The 21,762-nt window shown below is 46.3% G+C and overlaps 1 protein-coding gene across 1 annotated transcript; it reads left to right on the forward strand.

Annotated features, from left to right (window-relative positions):
• The first annotated feature begins 12,882 nt into the window (after positions 1 to 12,882).
• LOC124685225 (transmembrane emp24 domain-containing protein p24delta3-like) lies at positions 12,883 to 15,911 on the forward strand. The gene is made up of 4 exons (XM_047219555.1): positions 12,883 to 13,098; positions 14,446 to 14,655; positions 14,766 to 14,842; positions 15,498 to 15,911. Exons 1-4 carry the CDS (start codon positions 12,895 to 12,897, stop codon positions 15,640 to 15,642), a joined length of 636 nt encoding a protein of 211 aa, XP_047075511.1. The 5' UTR covers positions 12,883 to 12,894; the 3' UTR covers positions 15,643 to 15,911.
• Positions 15,912 to 21,762: the final 5,851 nt, after the last annotated feature.

The following is a 21,762-nucleotide window of genomic DNA, read 5'->3' on the forward strand; positions in this document are numbered from 1 at the left end:
AAGAACATTGGGCCGCTAACTAAAGCCATGATTCATGGTGGAAGTTTCAGTTTTGGACAAATATCCTCAAATCTCTAATGAGAAAAGAATTAATTGTTGTCAAATGCTTAAAGCATTAAAAGAGGAGTCCATTATCTCGTTGTCTATGTTGTCCCGGTATGGATGTCTAAGTTGAGAATAATCAAAAGCGAGAAATCCAAATGCGAGCTTTCTCCTTAGACCTTTGTACAAGCGGCATAGAGGTACCCCTTTGTGAAACTTGGTTAAAGCATATGTATTGCGGTGATAATCCGGTAGTCCAAGCTAATTAGGACAAGGTGCGGGCACTATTGGTACACTATGCATGAGGCTTGCAACTTATAAGATATAATTTACATGATGCATATGCTTTATTACTACCGTTGACAAAATTGTTTCATGTTTTCAAAATCAAAGCTCTAGCACAAATATAGCAATCGATGCTTTTCCTCTACGAGGACCATTCTTTTACTTTCAATGTTGAGTCAGCTCACCTATTTCTCTCCACCTCAAGAAGCAAACACTTGTGTGAACCGTGCATTGATTCCTACATACTTGCTTATTGCACTTATTATATTACTCTATGTTGACAATATCCATGAGATATACATGTTACAAGTTGAAAGCAACCGCTGAAACTTAATCTTCTTTTGTGTTGCTTCAATACCTGTACTTTGAATTATTGCTTTATGAGTTAACTCTTATGCAAGACTTATTGATGCTTGTCTTGAAGTGCTATTCATGAAAAGTCTTTGCTTTATGATTCACTTGTTTACTCATGTCATACACATTGTTTTGATCGCTGCATTCTCTACATATGCTTTACAAATAGTATGATCAAGTTTATGATGGCATGTCACTCCGTAAATTATCTTTGTTATCGTTTTACTCGCTCGGGACGAGCGTAACTAAGCTTGGGGATGCCGATACGTCTCCAACGTATCGATAATTTCTTGTGTTCCATGCCACATTATTGATGTTATCTACATGTTTTATGCACACTTTATGTCATATTCGTGCATTTTCTCGGAACTAACCTATTAACAAGATGCCGAAGTGCCGCTGTCGTTCGCTGCTTTTGGTTTCGTAAATCCTAGTAAAGAAATATTCTCGGAATTGGACGAAATAAAAGCCCGTGGGCCTATTTTCTCACGAAGCTTCCGAAGTCCGAAGACGAAACGAAGTGGGGCCACAGGGGAGCCAAACCCTAGGCGGCGCGGCCCCCCTGGCCGCGCCGCCCGTCATCCGGGGCCCCCGTGCCCCCTCTCGACTTGCCCTTCCGCCTACTTAAAGCCTCCGTGACGAAACTTCCAGCACCGAGAGCCACGATACGGAAAACCTTACCGAGACGCCGTCGCCGCCGATCCCATCTCGGGGATCCCGGAGATCGCCTCCGCACCTCGCCGGAGAGGGGAATCATCTCCCGGAGGACTCTACACCGCCATGGTCGCTCCGGAGTGATGAGTGAGTAGTCTACCCCCGGACTATGGGTCCATAGCAGTAGCTAGATGGTTGTCTTCTCCCCATTGTGCTATCATTGTCTGGATCTTGTGAGCTGCCTATCATGATCAAGATCATCTATCCGTAATTCTATATGTTGCGTTTGTTGGGATCCGATGAATAGAGAATACTTGTTATGTTGATTATCAAAGTTATGCTTATGTGTTGTTTATGATCTTGCATGCTCTCCGTTACTAGTAGATGCTCCGGCCAAGTAGATGCTTTTAACTCCAAGAGGGAGTACTTATGCTCGATAGTGGGTTCATGCCCGCATTGACACCGGGACGAAGGATGTAAAGTTCTAAGGTTGTGTTGTGCCGTTGCCACTAGGGATAAAACATTGATGCTATGTCTAAGGATGTAGTTGTTGATTACATTACGCACCATACTTAATGCAATTGTCTCGTTGCTTTGCAACTTAATACTCGGAGGGGGTTCGGATGATAACCCGAAGGTGGACTTTTTAGGCATAGATGCAGCTTGGATGGCGGTCTATGTACTTTGTCGTAATGCCCAATTAAATCTCACTATACTCATCATGATATGTATGTGCATGGTCATGCTCTCTTTATTTGTCAATTGCCCAACCGTAATTTGTTCACCCAACATGTCGTTTCGTCTTATGGGTGAGACACCTCTAGTGAACCGTGGACCCCGGTCCAATTCTCTTTATCGAAATACAATCTACTCGGAATACTTGTTTTTACCGTTTTCCGTGCAAACAATCATCTTCCACACAATACGGTTAATCCTTTGTTACAGCAAGTCTGGTGAGATTGACAACCTCACTCGTTTCGTTGGGGCAAAGTACTTTGGTTGTGTTGTGCAGGTTCCACGTTGGCGCCGGAATCTCCGGTGTTGCGCCGCACTACATCCCGCAGCCATCAACCTTCAACGTGCTTCTTGGCTCCTCCTGGTTCGATAAACCTTGGTTTCTTTCTGAGGGAAAACTTGCTGCTGTGCTCATCATACCTTCCTCTTGGGGTTGCCCAACGAACGTGTGAAATACACGCCATCAGCCATCAACTGTTACACCCTTGTTGAATATCATGTGAGTTGCTATGCATGTTCGTCTTGTCTGAAGTAAGGGTGATTTATCATGATTAAATGGTTTGAGTATGCATATTCTTAGAGAAGAACATTGGGCCGCCAACCAAAGCCATGTATCATGGTGGAAGTTTCAGATTTGGACATTAATCCTCAATCTCTTATGAGAATATTATCCGTTGTTGAATGCTTAAGCATTAAAGAGGAGTCCATTATCCGTTTTCTATGTTGTCCCGGTATGGATGTCCTTAAGTTGAGATCTATCAAAATCGAGAAATCAAATGCAATCTATCTCCTTGGACCTTTGTACAGTGACATAGAGGTACCCCTTTGTGACACTTGGTTGAAACATATGTAATGCAATGATAATCCATGGAAATCCGAGCTAATTAGGACAAGGTGCGAGCACTATTGGTATTCTATGCATGAGGCTTGCAACTTATAGGATGTTTTATGCATAACACATATGAATTATTACTACCGTTGACAAAATTGTTTCCATGTTTCTAAAATAAACTCTAGCACATGAGTAATCCCTGCTTCCCTCTGCGAAGGGCCTTTCTTTTACTTTATGTTGAGTCAGTTTACCTACTTCTTTCTATCTTAGAAGCAAACACTTGTGTCAACTGTGTGCATTGATTCTTACATACTTGTTTATTTGCATTCATCATATTACTTTGTGTTGACAATTATCCATGAGATATACATGTTGAAGTTGAAAGCAACTGCTGAAACTTATATCTTCCTTTGTGTTGCTTCAAAACCTTCTATTAAGAATCTATTGCTTTATGAGTTAATGATGCGTGTAGTTAACACGTCCGCTGGGAACCCCAAGAGGAAGGTGTGATGCGCACAGTAGCAAGTTTTCTCTCAGAAAGAAACCAAGGTTTATCGAACCAGGAGGAGCCAAGAAGCACGTTGAAGGTTGTTGGTGGCGGAGTGTAGTGCGGCGCAACACCGTGGATTCCGGCGCCAACGTGGAACCTGCACAACACAATCACAGAACTTTGCCCCAACGTAACAACGAGGTTGTCAATCTCACCGGCTTGCTGTAAACAAAGGATTAGATGTATAGTGTGGATGATGATGATTGTTTGCGAAGAACAGTAAAGAACAATTGCAGCAGATTGTATTTCAGATGTAAAGAATAGGATCGGGGTCCACAGTTCACTAGTGGTGTCTCTCCCATAAGATAGCAGATGTTGGGTGAACAAATTACAGTTGGGCAATTGACAAATAAAGAAGGCATAACAATGCCCATACATATATCATGATGAGTACTATGAGATCTAATCGAGGCATTACGACAAAGTACATAGACCGCTATCCAAAGATGCATCTATGCCTAAAAAGTCCACCTTCAAAGTTATCATCCGAACCCCCTCCAGCATTAAGTTGTAAACAATGGACAATTGCATTAAGTATGGTGCGTAATGTAATCAACACAAATATCCTTAGACAAAGCATCGATGTTTTATCCCTAGTGGCAACAACACATCCACAACCTTAGAACTTTCCGTCACCGTCCCGCATTTAATGGAGGCATGAACCCACTATCGAGCATAAATACTCCCTCTTGGAGTCACAAGTATCAACTTGGCCGAGCCTCTACTAGCAACGGAGAGCATGCAAGAACATAAATAACATATATGATAGATTGATAATCAACTTGACATAGTATTCAATATTCATCGGATCCCAACAAACACAACATGAAGGATTAGAAATAGATGATCTTGATCATGATAGACAGCTCACAAGATCTAACATGATAGCACAATGAGGAGAAGACAACCATCTAGCTACTGCTATGGACCCATAGTCCAGGGGTGGACTACTCACACATCGATCCGGAGGCGATCATGGCGATGAAGAGACCTCCGGGAGATGATTCCCTCTCCGGCAGAGTGCCGGAGGCGATCTCCTGAATCCCCCGAGATGGGATTGGCGGCGGCGGCGTCTCTGGAAGGTTTTCCGTATCGTGGCTCTCGGCATCGGGGGTTTCGCGACGAAGGCTTTAAGTAGGCGGAAGGGCAAGTCGGAGGCGCCACGGGGGCCCCACACAACAGGCCGCGCGGCCCCTTGCCGGCCGCGCCGCCCGTTGTGGCGGCGCCTCGTGGCCCCACTTCGTCTCTCCTCGGACTTCTGGAAGCTTCGTGCAAAAATAGGACCCTGGGCGTTGATTTCGTCCAATTCCGAGAATATTTCCTTATTAGGATTTCTGAAACCAAAAACAGCAGAAAACATCAACTGTCTCTTCGGCATCTCGTCAATAGGTTAGTGCCGGAAAATGCATAAATATGACATATAATGTGTATAAAACATTTGAGTATCATCATAAAAGTAGCATGGAACATAAGAAATTATAGATACGTTTGGGACGTATCAGTTAACTCTTATGCAAGACTTATTGATGCTTGTCTTGAAAGTACTATTCATGAAAAGTCTTTGCTATATGATTCAGTTGTTTAGTCATTATCTTTACCATTGCTTTGAATCACTTCATTCATCTCATATGCTTTACAATAGTATTGATCTAGATTATGATGGTAGCATGTCACTTCAGAAATTATCCTTGTTATCGTTTACCTACTCGAGGACGAGTAGGAACTAAGCTTGGAGATGCTTGATACGTCTCAAACGTATCTATAATTTCTTATGTTCCATGCTAGTTTTATGACAATACTCACATGTTTTATATACACTTTACATCATTTTGATGCATTTTCCGGCACTAACCTATTAACAAGATGCCGAAGCGCTAGTTCCCGTTTTCCGCCGTTTTTGGTTTCGTAAATCTTACACAGGAAATATTCTCGGAATTGGATGAAACAAAAGCCCACGGTCTTATTTTGCACGGAGCCTTCCAGAACACCGAAGGAGAGACGGAGAGGGGCCAAGGGGGCCCCACACCACCTGGCGGCGCGACCAAGAGGGGGGGCACGCCGGCCTATGGGGTGGGCCCCTCGGGACCCCTCCGACTCTGCCCCTTCGCCTATTTATTCTCTTCGTCGCGAAAACCCTAGTACCGAGAGCCACGATACGAGAAAAGTTATTGTGACGCCGTCGCCGCCAATCCCATCTCGGGGGATTCAAGAGATCGCCTCCGGCACCCTGCCGGAGAGGGGAATCATCACCGGAGGACTCTACATCATCATGCCCGCCTCCGGATTGATGCGTGAGTAGTTCATCCTTGGACTATGGGTCCATAGCAGTAGCTAGATGGTTGTCTTCTCCTCTTGTGCTATCATGTTTAGATCTTGTGAGCTGCCTATCATGATCAAGATCGTCTATTTGTAATGCTACATGTTGTGTTTGTTGGGATCCGATGAATATGAAATGCTATGTCAAGTTGATTATTGATCTATCATATATGTGTTGTTTATGATCTAGCATGCTCTCCGTTGCTAGTAGAGGCTCTGGCCAAGTTGATACTTGTAACTCCAAGAGGGAGTATTTATGCTCGATAGTGGGTTCATGCCTCCATTGAATCTGGGACAATGACAGAAAGTTCTAAGGTTATGGATGTGTTGTTGCCACTAGGGATAAAACATCAATGCTTTGTCCAAGGATATTTGTGTTGATTACATTACGCACAGTACTTAATGCAATTGTCTGTTGTTTGCAACTTAATACTGGAAGGGGTGCGGATGCTAACCCGAAGGTGGACTTTTTAGGCATAGATGCATGCCGGATAGCGGTCTATGTTATTTGTCGTAATGCCCTAAGTAAATCTCATATTAGTCATCATGATATGTATGTGCATTGCTATGCCCTCTCTATTTGTCAATTGCCCAACTCGTAATTTGTTCACCCAACATGCTATTTATCTTATTGGAGAGACACCACTAGTGAACTGTGGACCTCGGTCCATTCTTTTACATCTGAAATACAATCTACTGCAATCATTGTTCTCTGTTGTTCTTCGCAAATAAACATCATTCTCCACACCATACGTTTAATCCTTTGTTTACAGCAAGCCGGTGAGATTGACAACCTCACTCGTTAAGTTGGGGCAAAGTATTTTGATTGTGTTGTGCAGGTTCCACGTTGGCGCCGGAATCCCTGGTGTTGCGCCGCACTACACTCCTTCACCAACAACCTTCACGTGGCCTTCATCTCCTCATCGGTTCGATTACCTTGGTTTCTTTCTGAGGGAAAACTTACTGCTGTGCGCATCACACCTTCCTCTTGGGGTTCCCAACGGACGTGTGCATCACGCGCCATTAGGATCTCCCCTTTTCAGGAGTACTGAGAGCCTCACCAGAAAGTCCTTAGCAGATTTTTGGGGGCCGGATATTTTGCAAATATCCGGCCCGAATTATCTGGCCTAACAAACTTGTAAAATCAATATCTGAAGATTGGTAGCTCCGATTAGAGTGAAACCAATTTTGTTGGAAACCAGTGGGGGTGATTTTCTATTATTTTTATAGGTGCAATACCTCAACATGAGAAACCGAGAAAATCGCCAAACTCGAAAACACAACAAGTGATCTATGCGAAATCCGTTTTCGATGAACTAGAGCTTGTCATGAGAATAAGCACAAGCTCTAAAATATCATATGGATAAGATCCAAATAACAACCAAGAAAGATGATGTAACGATGTAAAGGTTTAAGCTCTCCGAAGGATACGATCGAGTTACTCACTCGAGAGCCCTCATGATAGTACGACAACTAAACTATAAACTGGTATCCAACTACACCATGAGACCGGTGAGAAAGAAACCCTATCAAGAGAAAACCTTAACCTTGCGCATTCCACTTGAGCTTGATGATGACGGTCTTGACCGCAACAAGATGGAACGCCTTTTTGTTGATTGTGCTTGGTTGATGAAGTCATGCGAAATGCTCCCTCATACTCCACTATGTGAGAGCTTCTTCTTCGGCGCATCTTCACATGTCCATGATGACCATATGGATGGCAAGGTTCAAGCATGTGATCTCTTCGAGTTGGCTCATCTTGAACTTGCACTTTATTTCTTCATTCTTCATCATGTTGATGTCTTGAAGTAACTTGAGGGCTCACTTCATCTTCATCTTCAAGACATACTCGACACTTGATATCCTTCATCAATTTCTTCTTATTGCAACCTTGAAGCCAACATATGGTTCATGCATTGCCTATGGACAACTCCTACAAATATAACTCAATGCAAACATTAGTCCATAGGGATTGTCATTAATCACCAAAACCACACATGTGGGCTCCATGCACTTTCAGCCGCTGGTGGAGCGCGCCTGGCCGCACCCTCGAGAACGTGCTCGCACACATCGAGGGTGGCAGTTCCCCCATTCCGGGGATGCCGCCGCCGGTGGCGCCTACCGTGTCGTGCTGGCATAGTAGCTCCTGGATGCCGCGAAGGTTGGCGCCGTCCTCCTCATCGTCTGGGTCGAGGTCGGTGTCGAGGTCCGGTGGATTGGCTCCGCCGCCTTCGACGCCGACCGTCGTCAAGAAGGAGCCGTCCTCTCCACCGCCGACCAGAGGGCGCAGCAGCGGCACCCTCGTCATCCGCGACCAGCCGTCGTCTCCCTCGCGCGGCCGCAAGAGGAAGACCTTGAAGAAGGAGGCCGCAACCGCCCCCGCATCCCAGCTCACCGAGGAGGAGGCCAAGCGTGCCGAGGACGCCGTGGTGGCGGAGGCGATCGCCAGGTCGCTCAACGACCTCGCCCCACCGACAACACACTCCACATGGACGCCACGCTCGACTGGTACAGGAGGGACTGGGAGCGGCAGGAGGCGGAGCAGCAGCGGCGCCTGCTGGACTTGGCTGTCGCGCGGCAACGCGCCGTCCGCGCCGCCGAACCGACCGCCGCGCCGACCGTCACGCCCAAGCCCGTGCCGCTCATCAAGCTTGAAGAGAGCAGCGACGACGAGCTCTACCGCCCGACGCCGCCACGCGGCGACCCTGGTGCTGGATCAAGCCGTTGGTACGAGGTGCCGCCGGTTGAGGACGCCGGCAACTCGAGCGACGACAACGACGGCGGCGACTACACAGCCTTGTACAGTCATTTCGGCATGTAGAAGACCGTTATTAAATCTAGTTTTTGTTTCCATGGTCGAATTCAAATATATTACGAATTCGGCCTATATATGTACAAACTCGTCTGTATATCTATACCTAATAATAAAGGAGCTAAGGTTTCTGCCAAAATTTTCGTCCAACTTTTTTTTGGACGGTTTTGCCCTCCCACCAGATCGCATAATACTACAAACTGTCCTTATACCGGTTCGTTTTTCTCCTTCGTTCAAATTATTTTTTTCAATTGCTGGAAGAGACGAGCGAGACGGATGGAGGGGAACAGCGGAGGAGGCCCTCGGAGGCGAACGTGGTCCAGACGGTCGACGCCGCCCGGACGCCTGCCGGGCTGGAGGCTGCACGTCGAGCCAGGAGACGGACGCCGGCTGGGCTGCGCTCTCCCACCAACCAAAACAAAACAGATTCCTGCTCCCGGACGATGTCCGACCTGTGTTGTTCCTCCGTCTCTAACCGCCCCGGCCGACCACGTTTTGATCTTCTGTGTTCGCGAGGCTGGGAGCGCAAGGTGTAGGTCTTCGCGACTTCGCCAGACCGAGAGACCGAGCTCGCCGTCCGGTACAGCTGCGCGAGCTCCGCTGATGCGAGACCTGAGAGAAGTTTGGAAGGAGCCGGGCGACGCTTTGCGTTGAGGATGGTACGGGCGGCGGTGCTTGCATCTGAGAAGGGGCCGGGGTGCGGTGGCGATAGGATGCACGCGTGCAGGAGCCGTGAACGATAGATGGCGTTGGGATGGGGACGAGCAGATGGGGATTCAGGAACGAATGAATTAGTAGCAGTTTTTTGTTTGGAAGGGATTACTAGCAGCAGTTTTTTTTTAGACAATATTAGCAGCAGACGGGAATCCAATAAAGACTGATTACTAGCAGCCTAGCAGGTACGGTTATGTTAATTTAAGCTGGGCATGGGCTGAAGGTGAGATTTCGTCTGCACACTTTTCTCGTCCGTGTAATTTTTTTTTCTATGACAAAAGCCGCTGGAGACCAACAAGAGTGCGCCTTTATTTTATAGATGATAAACATGATATATTTTGTAGTTCCATGATGCACATAAAAAATATCACAAGCTGCTGAGTTTTTTCTTTTCTATTTCGAGAGGAATGGTGTACAATGCTCAAGGAAAGAAAATATTTAGCAGAAAATGTTCGAATGGTACAAATCAAAATCTAAGGTCAAATAAAGATATAGTGAGAGATAGAAATTAATTCATATTGTTCCAAATCATTGTACAAACAATGAAACAGACATGCATTGGATGATAGTGCAAAATAGTGGTGGAGTTGAGATTCGAATATCCAAATTATTGTACAACCAATAGAAATTATGTCATATTGCAACGATTGTGAACACCAAGAGTGGTGGAATTGATATCCGAATATCCATTGTTCTTCCATTGGATGATGGTGCAAAAGAACATGCAAATTTAGGTCACTTAATCACCGAAGCTGCCACACCTTGCCGCCTTCTGGGCCATCAAGGTGAGAGTGGGCGGCCGGGCTACCTTGCCGCCTTCTAGGCCATCAAGGTGAGTGTGGGCGGCCGGGCTTTCTAGCGTATATGAGGTAAAATGGCATTTGCATCGCCACATAGTTGTATGCAATCCAAGGTAAGAAGTAAAGAAGGCATCAACTAGAACGTGGGAGGAGATAAAGAATAAACATAATCCTTTCGTGTTTTTTTTACCGTGCCATGATATTATTTTAATTTGTAGTTCCCGGTGCAACGCACGGGCAATTTTCCTAGTCTATACCTAATAATAAAGGAGCTAAGGTTTCTGACAAAATTTTCGTCCAACTTTTATTTGGACGGATTTACCCTCCCACCAAATCGCATAATACGGTCTCTACCATGGTACCGGTTCGTTTATATTTTCTTCTCCGTTTCTTCCGAGGGCGAGGGCGGTTATGAGCAACGGCCAGCCGTGGAACCTGCGCTCCCACTCACTGTCCGACCCAGCTCTGCTGTTGCGCCCAAGAGGAGCCGCCACCTCGACGGCACCGTCCGCAGCCAGATGGAGCACGATGGGGACCGGGCACCGGTGGGGAGAACGACGACGGCGGAATACGGACGGGCGGCGGCCGAACCCTAGGGCGAGCCGGCGCCTCTACGCCGGAGCTTCGCGGCAGAGAGACGAGCCGATGCGCGGAACATGGCGAGCCAGGCGAGGGGAACTAGCGCCGGCGTGAGGATGCGGTAGGTGGAGCTGCCGGTGGCGGACATGGTCAACATGGGCGGCGGGCGGATGGAGGTCGAGGAGGCAGCGCCGGGCCGCCGGTGCAAGGAGAGTTCGACAGGAGCGGCCATCGTTGGCCAGGACAGTGGGAGCCGGCGGCGGTAGCTTCACACGCGCGCGCGAGAAACGTGAGGCTCGCGAGAAGATGGAGATAGGGTGCGTGTGCGGTGCGGCTGCTGGGGTCAAGCGAGAAGATAAGGTTGAGTGGAGGGCCTCCGTTGACTGCTAGCTGGGCTTCCGCTAGGCTAGTACTATTAAATATCTTTAAATTTCGTTTATGTTCGAATTTCGTCTTGTTTTATCTGATTTAGAGCATCCCCAGTCGCGTCCCCCAAACCGTCCCCCAAAGCGATTTGGGGCGCGCCGGACAAAAAAAGCGTTCCAGCCGCGTCCCCCAAAGCCCTTTTTCGTTCGGCGCGCCCCCATTCGGTGTCCGGCGCCCCGAGCCCGTCCCCGTCCCACGGGGGACGCACCGGGGACGCCGGACACAACGAAAGCGAGGCGGGGAGTGGCGGGGCCGACCCGTCGGCCGGCACAATTAATTTAAACCTAACCGTCGCCTACCTCGCGACGGAAGTTATTGGCGCGCGAGCCGACGGTGCGAGCTTCCGCGAGGGCGCGGCCGACGCGTCCCGTCGCGCCTAGCTCTGCGTGCCGGCGTTAATGAGCGCCACCGCTCCTCCGCCCCTCCGGCCTATAAAAGGGGCGCCTCTCATCGTCCCTCTCACACACAAACCCTAGCGCCTCTCTCCCAAACCCTAGCCGCCACCATCTCTCAACAAGACTCGACGCTATGTCCGGTAGAGGCGGAGGCGGACCTCGCGGCCGCGGCCGTGGTCGTGGTCGTGGCCGCGGCGCAGCCCGAACGCTCGCCGTCGCCTTCCACGCCGCCGCCTTCATCATCGTCGGAGATGGACGTGGAGCCGGACGTCCCGTTCGAGTTCGTCCACGTCCTCAAGGGCGACCCGCGCGGCATCCGCAGGCTGCCGGACTCCTTCGCCGAGTACGTCGGCGGCGTACGCCCGCGCACGATGCATCCGCGGGAGCATTCGTGCGGCTACCGCCGTGGATCGTCAAGGCGATCTACGACGCGCGCGGCAAGATGTACTTCAACATCGGCTGGGAGAAGTTCGCGCGCCACCACAGCCTCCCAGGCCGGCTTCATCCTCGTGTTCTCCTACTTCGGCAACGAGGACATGAGCGTCAAGGTCTTCGACGAGAGGCGCCGCCTCCGGGACTACCACGTCGACAGGGACGACGACGGCACCGACGAGGAGGACGACCGAATGAGTGTTGTTTCTTCGCAGCCGAATACGTGCACGGAGGTTTACGCTTGTTCGCCTCATCGGTAGAACCAACAAGGGCACCATCCTCCCGCCGGATTTTCCAGCTTAGGTGATCTGGGTGTGCCCTCGAGTGTTCTTTCTTAGCAGCGAACACACGAAACCTTCGATGCACGGCCTAGTTAGGTTTAGTTTCTTTGCAATATTTTATATTTGTGTCCACCATGGTTCAAACTATGTATTAGTTTGTGGAAAACCATGTTCCAAACCGTGTTTTCGTGTAAACCACGTTCCAAATTATGTATTAGTTTGTGGAAATTGAAATAAAAATGCTAGAAAAATTATTTTAAATGTTTGGGGGCGGCGTTTGGGGGACGCGGCTGGGGAGCGACGTCCCCCAAACGCGGCACGAACGAAACACGTCCCCCAAACGCTCGATCCGGCGCGGTTTGGGGGACGGTTTGGGGGACGCGGCTGGAGATGCTCTTAGGGCCGGATTTCAGCCTGACAGCCCAAGATGCGCACAAACAACCCTAAAAAAAACCCAGAAAAGAAAACGCTCCCGTGACTCGCCAGCCCGTTTGTCAGAGCCAAGCCGTGTGGCAGGGGAATTTCTTCGTATGCACCCAACCGGAAAGTACATAATTCCAAACAGATCTCCCTCGAGCCAACGCCATTACTCCTGTCCACCGCTAGTCCAAGCTCCCCGCGACTCCCCCTGACCGGAGACTCGGAGAGAGACCCGGCACGGCACAGCCTGTGCCCAGATCGGCGCAGATGGCGGCGACGGCGACCTCGCTGGTGCTGGCGGCCCTCTTGGCGGCGATGATGATGCTGGCCGCGGATGCGGTGTGGCTCGACCTGCCGCCCACGGGCACCAAGTGCGTCTCCGAGGAGATCCAGCCCAACGTGGTGGTGCTCGCCGACTACGCCATCATGTACGAGTCCCACCCCACCTCGCACCCCACCGTCGCCGTCAAGGTAAGCGCGGCGCAATCCCCCCTCCCCCCCTCCCGTGATCCAATCATCTCGTTTTCTGCTTGTAGTGGTTTGATCCTGATCTGAACCGGCGAACTGGCGCTTGTTGTGATTCAGGTGTACCTAAATTTGGGGGTCAGAGATACTACTGGGTTGCTCTGATTTTTTTTTGTTGCTCTGATTATTTGTGCGTCTTTGTTGAATAGTTAGTAGATTAGACTGTTGAAGTCAAAGCCAGCGCCTCTGGCAATTTGTACGAATTAAGTTGAGGCGTTTAGAATAAATTGCAAGAATAGAAGAACAAGCACACTTAGTTTAAGTTTACATCTCCCTCCTGAGAAGTCAACATGCACCAATTTTGGGTTTATTAAGTTGGCACTACGCGTTAATCCGGTACTTTCGTGATGAATCTGTTCATGTGCTCTTGTGCTTTGTTCCTGGGCAAACAGATGAGGGTAGATCCATTGAGCTAGACTTGGTGGACTTGATGAGATTTGACTCAAAGCTTCACTTGATCATTGCTTCAGATTGGGGCAACATGCTGTGATTTGAGAATACTTCTGCACTTTGGCAATCCCTTAAGTAACGTGACCTGCAGCCGCAGGCCTCCACTTTTTCTGTGGGCACCTGTTAACCTGTATTTAAAATAGCATGCTTGTAGGTATTGAGGCTAAGAAAGGATGATTAGCGATAAGGATACCAAGATACAACAGATGAGGGACTGGATTGGTATACATGATAGGTGTTACTGATGGGCCGATGAGAACTCGTAGGCGATTGTGGTAAAGTGCAGTCATGTTTGTATATGGGCAGACGGGTGAACATGGGGAGATGTCATACGATCCCACTCCTCAGTCAGCCTATTGTAGATAAGGAGAACTTTGGAGTTACAACTCATGATGTGTTTTTGGGCCGTCGAGGGAACCGGTGATTTGATGATACATGTGCACTGTAGCTCATAACTGAAAAGCTGTACCAATAACTAGGAATGGGATTAGCAACAAGGCAGCAACTCTGTCTGTAGATTCTACAAGCAACACTTTGATACCGTATCACACTTTTCTGGTGCTCTTTGTTCCTTTTGAAACATTTCTGTTTGTTCTTTGTAGTGATGGCTGATGGAAACTTTATTCTGCAGGAAAAGTAGTGTTTTTTCATGTAGAGTGTGTATAAATGTGGTGATTTTTTTCTTGGCTAATGTTCACACATATAATTAGTGACAATGAGCATATCATGTCCATAGGTTGTCAGTCTTGTGAAAGATATCTTAGAAGTGATGATTGTTCAAGGTATAATGCTTTGTCTTGTTTAGTTACTCCTTTATAACACACATGTTCATGTTTTGTTTAGGTTACCTCACCATATGGCAATACCATACATAACAATGAAAATGCCACAACTGGCCAATTTGCGTTCACAACTACAGAAGCTGGGAACTACCTTGCTTGCTTCTGGCTAGACAGTGCAGAGAAAGGAGCAGGAGTATCTCTAAATCTTGATTGGAAGATAGGGATTGCTGCAAAGGACTGGGATTCTGTTGCCAAGAAGGAGAAAATTGAGGTCTGACTATCGATTACTTAAATACAGCCTATTCTAATTGCCGCTATAGTTCAATGTAGTGCATTGTGTTGGGTTCCAGATTATTAATAATCTGAAGTTTCTGTATTCAGGGTGTAGAATTAGAGCTCAGGAAACTTGAAGCTGCAGTTGAATCCATTCATCATAACTTATTGTATCTCAAAGCAAGGTAAGTTAGTCATTCTACTTTTTGTGTGTGTTTTAATAGCCAGATAACATATTGTGGTTGTTCTGCTATGCTGCACTCACTCTATCTAGGTAGCGAAGTCTGTAGTCTGTATTGTTTCCAGTTGGATGTTATGTAGGTATAAAAATATGCTTTCAACAAACAGTTATGTAAAAAAACAGTGATTTTATAAAGTATTGTGAAACAGAACCTGCTGGCCTCATCATTTGTCTTGGTATGTAGATTGGACCCCTCTTTGGAACTCTTAGATGCTTTTACGTGCATGTGAGATATTTAGGATATGGACAAGCAAACTAATAGATTTAATAATCTATATTACTCCCTCCATTCCTATATACAAGCCATATAGTTTTTTGAGAAAAAAATCCAGAATATAAGGTGTATTGCGGATTGCCCCGCTTGTATGGACAATATTTTTAGGGATTTCATTAGTTTTCCTTATCTTATGCAAGTACTCTATTAGCTCACGTCAATTGCCTACGGTTAAACCTATCCAAACATGGTGTAATTTTTCCTAAATGTGTGTTTTTTAATTTCCGTGTCAGAAACTATATGGCTTATATCTAGGAACAGAGGGAGTATAACTTATTAGTTGGAATGGTTAATTCATTGCATAATTTGTGATCTGTTTATGCAGGGAGGCGGAGATGCGGGAAGTGAGCGAGAAAACGAATTCTAGGGTTGCCTGGTTCAGCATCTTGTCACTTGGCGTGTGCGTTGTTGTCTCCGTTCTGCAGTTATGGCATTTGCAAGGGTTCTTCCATAAGAAGAAGCTCATCTGAATCCACTTGTTTGACCATGTACTGCCGTGTCAACTACCTTAGCAGGAGGACATTTTTGTCATATTTATTTGGAATGACTCGTGTGATGGACAAAAAACAGCTGCATGATATAGATGATCTCAACAGTAAGCAACCAGTACTATGTGCAATAGAAGCTTGTTCAGAGATGTGCTACCCCTGGGATTATTGGGCCTATGTGTAACATATATGCTGTAAAACTTTTATCCTGTCTTGTCGTTGTCGTATGGAATTTAAGATGAAATGTTTAACTGTCAAAATACATGCCTTCTCCTGTCGAGAAACATAGGGCCGTGTTTGGTTGTTCGGCCTCGCCTTGGCTTGCATCGGTTCAGCAATTTTCGGCCCATTTGATTGCTTGGGCTCAGTCTCTTTGTTGCATGAACTGGTTCTGGTTCTTAAAGCACCATCAGGCCAGGCTATGCAGGAAAGCTCGGTTCGGCAATCTTTACCTACTAATAAAGGAAGTAAGGTTTCTCCTCAAAATTTTCGTCCAACTTTAAATTACCCTGTGTTTTTTATTAAAATTACGTTCCCTGCCACCCCTAAGTGAATACCGGTTCGTATCTATCCGGATTGCTCTGTTCCGACCGTTCTTCCTGGAATCTGGATCGCTCCAGATGAATCGATCGCAACATGTGGGCCGGCCCAGTTGGTGCTGCTTTGCCGGACAACTCGCACGCCTCGCTTCGTGCGGAATTTGCTGTGGGCTGGCTTCGGCAAGCCACACAAGTGGCTTCGTACAATCATGAAGTCCATCTCGTATGAAGGCTATAGTAGTTCCGTCTGGATATTTTGATTAGGATAGTCCCACCTCGCTCCGTTGTACTAAGCCTCGCCTGTTTATATACGCTAGATTTCCAGAAATCAACAAGCCTCCCTACAAAACAATGAGAAACAAGAGCTGTACGGAATATTATGCACGGGCGCCATCGGAAAAGAGAGCCACGAAGTAACCCAGAACGGGCGAGAGATGTACGGGAGAATACAGAGCCAGAAGCTAGGCGGCGCGTGATACAAATTCAGAGGAGGATGAAGGGAAGGGAATCTCAGATGTTGGTGAACGAAATAGATGGCGACGGTCGAGGAACCACGAGAGATGAGATGTCGTCCACTGCCTACGCTGAGTCCAACGAGAATATAGATGGAGACCGGGACGCCTTCCAAGGAAACAAATGAAATCAGATCTCACGTTGCAACGAAGTCTTATCTGCATTACTGCGTACAGATACTGATCTTTTTTTTCCCTGGCACGACTCAATGACATGTGGAATCTTCTTCTTATGCCTTGCACGTTCCATCACACTTTGAGTAATCCCAAAATACATGCACACATTTGTTTTTCCTCATTTTGCATGAAATATGTTTTAAAAAAATCAACAAATAGATTTTTTGTTGAAAACTATCTTCAACTTTCACTGAATAATCCGACAGGCGCCCGCACGATGGACGAAGCACGTGGGAGGCAACACTGTATATGATTCGGGGAGATCGATCCATCGAAAATTTGAATAAATAGAATTTTTGTTGGAAATTATCTTTTGTTTTCACCGAAAATCCGACATTCGCCCTCATGATGGAGGAAGCACATGGAAAGCGACACCGTGCAGTATTCCGGGGAGAGCGGACCATCGTACCCTTGTTAGTGGGAAGCGATGTGGGCAGTACTGGTCAGGAGAGAGCATGTCAGAACATTTCTCGTGTTGTATATGAGTTTCCGTCATCCGTTGTATGTTTCATCCGTCAAGTATGTGTACACGCTAGGCGTCAAAATAGTCCAGCTCGAAAGCCTCGAATCCAATATGAGCTTGTCCATGGCTAGCGAAAACGATTGTTGCGACTCCAACGTTGAAGACTAGAATGAGAAGCGATTGGACACAGACAAAGTCGGGCTTCTCAAGGACGTCGCATCGCCACAGTAGTATCGTGCCGATCATCCTCGTCCGGCCGCCACCCCCGTCGACTTTTGGTGAGCGGCGTTGTCTCCCCACGGCTTCCAAGCTCATGGACATCATGAGTCTGTGCGTCTCACGCGACACCTCCTTCGCTACAACCAAACTTGTCGAGTGGTGCCAGCGCTATGGGAACGCAGCACCCGACAAACGGACGTCCGATGCGCCAGATCAACAAGGTCGCGAAGATGTGGATGTTAGATGCGTACGACCATAGTTCATCCAGCAATCATACCCTATGGGCAGTGTTGAGGAGGTAAAATTGTACATAATTCTTACGCTATTTTACGTTACTTTATTCTTTGCATGTCATTATGGTGCAATGATAATAATTTAATAATTTATCACCCGGTGCAATGCACGGGCAAATCTTATACCCAATCCACCTAAAAGGAAATCTTTCATGCAACCTGATCACGTGCTCTCACTCTCCCTTACACTACTCTACACACCCTATCTTCAAATCAACACAAATATACTCTGAATTAAAATAAGTTGTACAAAAAAGATGCGACTCGATGATATGAATCAACTCTCACAATCGATTTAGAATTTCATCGGTCGTAAATCGTCAATTTCGTGTATGAAGTTTTAAGCGAAATTTGCCAAATTCATCGCACACACTCAACCGTTTGAAATTTCCTTTGAGGAGTAGGTTCACCTCATCATTCCGCATGACTTTCAAGTTTACAGGTTTTTGTTTCGGTATATATACACGGATAGATAAATAACTCGTTAGTATAATGTAATGTGTACGTATGTGTGAGTATAGTTTGAAGTACTCTTGCTCAACTTCTCGCTTGCCATCTTCATGGACGACGACGTGGTGATGATAGGTGAGAAGTGAGAGGTGATAATGCATGGTGGTGGTGGCATGGTGATGTTGGTCTTGGTGGTCGACGACGTGGTGATGCTTGTGACTGGCATGACCGGCGGTGTCATGGTGATATTCAGCTTCGCTGTCAGCGACATGGTGATGCATGTGACAAGTGTGAATGGCGGTGTCATGGTTGAAAGAACATCTCTCGGATTATGTTTTGAATGTTTGATGTCAATATATGTGATACTCTAATGTTTGATGAGATGGTGCAGATAATTTATATGTAAGTACTAGTACAAATGCCCGTGCGTTGCTACGGGTCTCAAATTTCAATTCTTAGTGTACATATATAGAATAGCATCAAGCCTAGTGAGCAACATCTTCAACCGAAAAAGGAATATCTCCTACATGGATACTATTCTGGTTACTCCAGCAAGCAGTCATCAGTTGAATCCTCAATTGTTCCGATATTTTCCACACGATATGCCATATCAACGTTTGTCCAGGCGATCGTTTATGTCAAACATGCTCCAGTCCATGCTTCCACCACACACCGGGTTAACCTCCTTGCACTTGATGAAAACATGTGCTCTTTCCTCCTAACTTCTATAGTTATATTGCCAAAGAGACACTTGTTGAAGGGGAACAACCTAGACATTGCAGGTATTACACATAAATAATACTCCAACTGTAGTTCACAATTGAGATTTAGATTTAAAGAGAATGGTTTCATACCAACATGAAGTCCAACAACAAAGCTAGCTTGGGCATGATCGCATAAACGTGTGCAACAAATTTCTAGAGGGCAAGAAGCAAATATGAGTGAAGGGATCCAAACTTCCAGTTGTTAGCTGTTTCAACATGTCGGTTTTGGAGTTGTAGGTTAGTTAGAGGCTGTCAGACCGACCTTGAGCTAATTCCCCTCTCATGCTCTTCCTTTCTTGCATCGTCATGAAGAGAGCAACCTGCGACCGCTGCCATCGTCATGGGCGCTCACAATCATCAGCCACCTACACCATGCCCTCTGCGTGCATCACAAGTCAAGCTCCCAGCCATCCGTCGACGTTGTCCCGCATGCTCCCTATGTTCATCGTTCCTGCCCTCTGGCGTCTCTTCTCGCACGCATGGCGAGCAGGAACGGGCGGCAGATGCCACCTCCATCTCGTCCCTTCTCGATCCCCTCGTCGCACCCCTCCTCCTTCCGACGCTCATCGACGCCGTCATGCTAGGACGCCACCTGGTCCCGCTCTTCACCCTTCCCTGAGGTTGAAGGCCCTCTGGCGCCTCTTCTCGCGCACTTCGCGGGGAGGAACATGCGGTTCCCGTGTGGCCTATGACCTTAGTGAGAGAGGGCATAAACTAAACCGGTACCATGGCATGGCAGTATTAATGGATTAGGTGGGAGGGCAAAGCAATAAAAAAAAAGTTGGAATCAAAGCAGCGACCGGAGAAAATTCCTCCTTTTTAAGTAATATATAGTTAAATAAAAATGCAAATAAATATAAGTACGTGAATATTGTATATAAATTATTTTTGAAAATAAAAGAATTGAACTTGACACGGTCTCATGAGCATTGAAAATCTAGAGTTACGAATAATTATTTGGGCTCTGAACTGGGGAAAAGAAACTAAAAGCAACATTGTGGCCCGATATATACACCACCCAATCTAAAAGAGCACCCAGAAAAGATGGAGGAACTCCTGCACCCAACAGAGTACGTAAAATCAGACAAGGAAAAATAATTCTCTTTGGAGGATACACCAAATCATCTTCTCTCGCATAAGTTTCTACCCAATGCGATTCAGAACAATAGGCCTTAAAAGATATTTGCTACAAATACATTTCATCATCTTTTCTCGCACTACATGCCACCTCAACATGAGTGCACATTCACATGTATAAAAATATAGTAATGCATTATTCCAAAAGCATTAAGATACAACTTCACTTGAAGCGTGGCTCTTAAAAGCTATAATCTAACGTTGAGAGCTATAACACCCCCCAACCGATAATGTCTTACTAAAGACTACGAATAATCCGATTTTCTAGCAGAGAACACAACCAGTTATGTCTACATGGATAATCTTATTTATAGCAGCCGGTAACATCGATATCGATTGATGTGGTTTTTAGGACGTCCAACTGAACTATTGGTATACGTTCTATCTAAAGCATGTGCCAAGTTGGCATGGCATATAGCATTTGGCATGGAAGTTAATCACCATATGAAGCATGTTCACAATAAGATGCTTCCGGGGCAGCCAATTCAAGCCCACAATATTTTCCGGCAACCATATACCATCTATTAAGATAATAAGGAGTTGGCATGAACAGCTACAACCAATTACACATATGAGCTAACAGTTCTAAGTTCCTAACCAATGCCGTCGGTTCTTGACAATCTCCCAACATATTCTATAAATAAATGCATTGTCTCGTGCAAGTTTTTCTACCAAGTAATTCAATCAAAGCATCAGACAATACACAGCTAGCCTGATACTGCAGTGCAAAAGGGGCAAAGTCTTATACCGTCTGCAACACCAATCTCGAGCATGTACCTGAAATTAATACATAGGCAAAAAAACATAGAGCAATTCAAGGATTATGTTCATATGAATGGTTTAACATTTAGGTTAAGAATGTATTTGATGAGACTGATGTTTCATGTCCGCAATTGGAGACACTGAAAATATACCAAAGGAAAATATCTCTACCTAATAAATAAGAGGTCTGCATAATTTAGTGAGGAAGGCAGTAAGATAAATACTGGAAAGAGAGAAACTTACACTCATTGTAGACATAATGCACACATTCCATGATGGAGATGACACTGATGGAAAATTCATAAAAGCACAACATTCAGTTCACCATTCTTGAGGGTGTTGCCCCGCATTTATATCCTGAAGCATGATGCCTTCCTCCCTGAGCATGTGATCCCGCCCCTTCACGTCGAAGTGGTTTTATATGCAGTCCATCTTTCACCGGTGGTGGATGAGAGAACGTGCATTGTCCTGCTTTATGTCAAGTTAATCATCATGGACAAATTAATATTGTATTACTTCATTGTGTAATACTCCAAGATGTGCCTCAGTTGAGTATTACATGTGTAGCGGGAAGAGACTCTTTTGTAATGGGATGCAACAACGCAGGTAGAAGAGTAGTTCAACAGATGTTACGATTCAGTAAACCACTGGAACACATATAGCCAAACCAACATAAGAGAACTCCTCAAAATAATTTAAAAACACTCAAAAGCTTAATGCTAGGTCATTCCATGAATGTTTCACATTGCCAAACACTGATGGTGAAACCAAAACTCTGCCAATTTG

Source organism: Lolium rigidum, chromosome 1 (assembly GCF_022539505.1).
Source record: "Lolium rigidum isolate FL_2022 chromosome 1, APGP_CSIRO_Lrig_0.1, whole genome shotgun sequence".
In the NCBI taxonomy this organism is placed as follows: Eukaryota; Viridiplantae; Streptophyta; class Magnoliopsida; order Poales; family Poaceae; genus Lolium; species Lolium rigidum.

Bases quoted from the DNA above. Each gene is read 5' to 3' on its own strand.
- LOC124685225 (XM_047219555.1), top strand. From the start codon at position 12,895: ATGGCGGCGACGGCGACCTCGCTGGTGCTGGCGGCCCTCTTGGCGGCG. The intron at 13,099-14,445 runs GTAAGCGCGGCG...TGTTTTGTTTAG, and splicing joins ACCCCACCGTCGCCGTCAAG to GTTACCTCACCATATGGCAA. The intron at 14,843-15,497 runs GTAAGTTAGTCA...CTGTTTATGCAG, and splicing joins TTATTGTATCTCAAAGCAAG to GGAGGCGGAGATGCGGGAAG.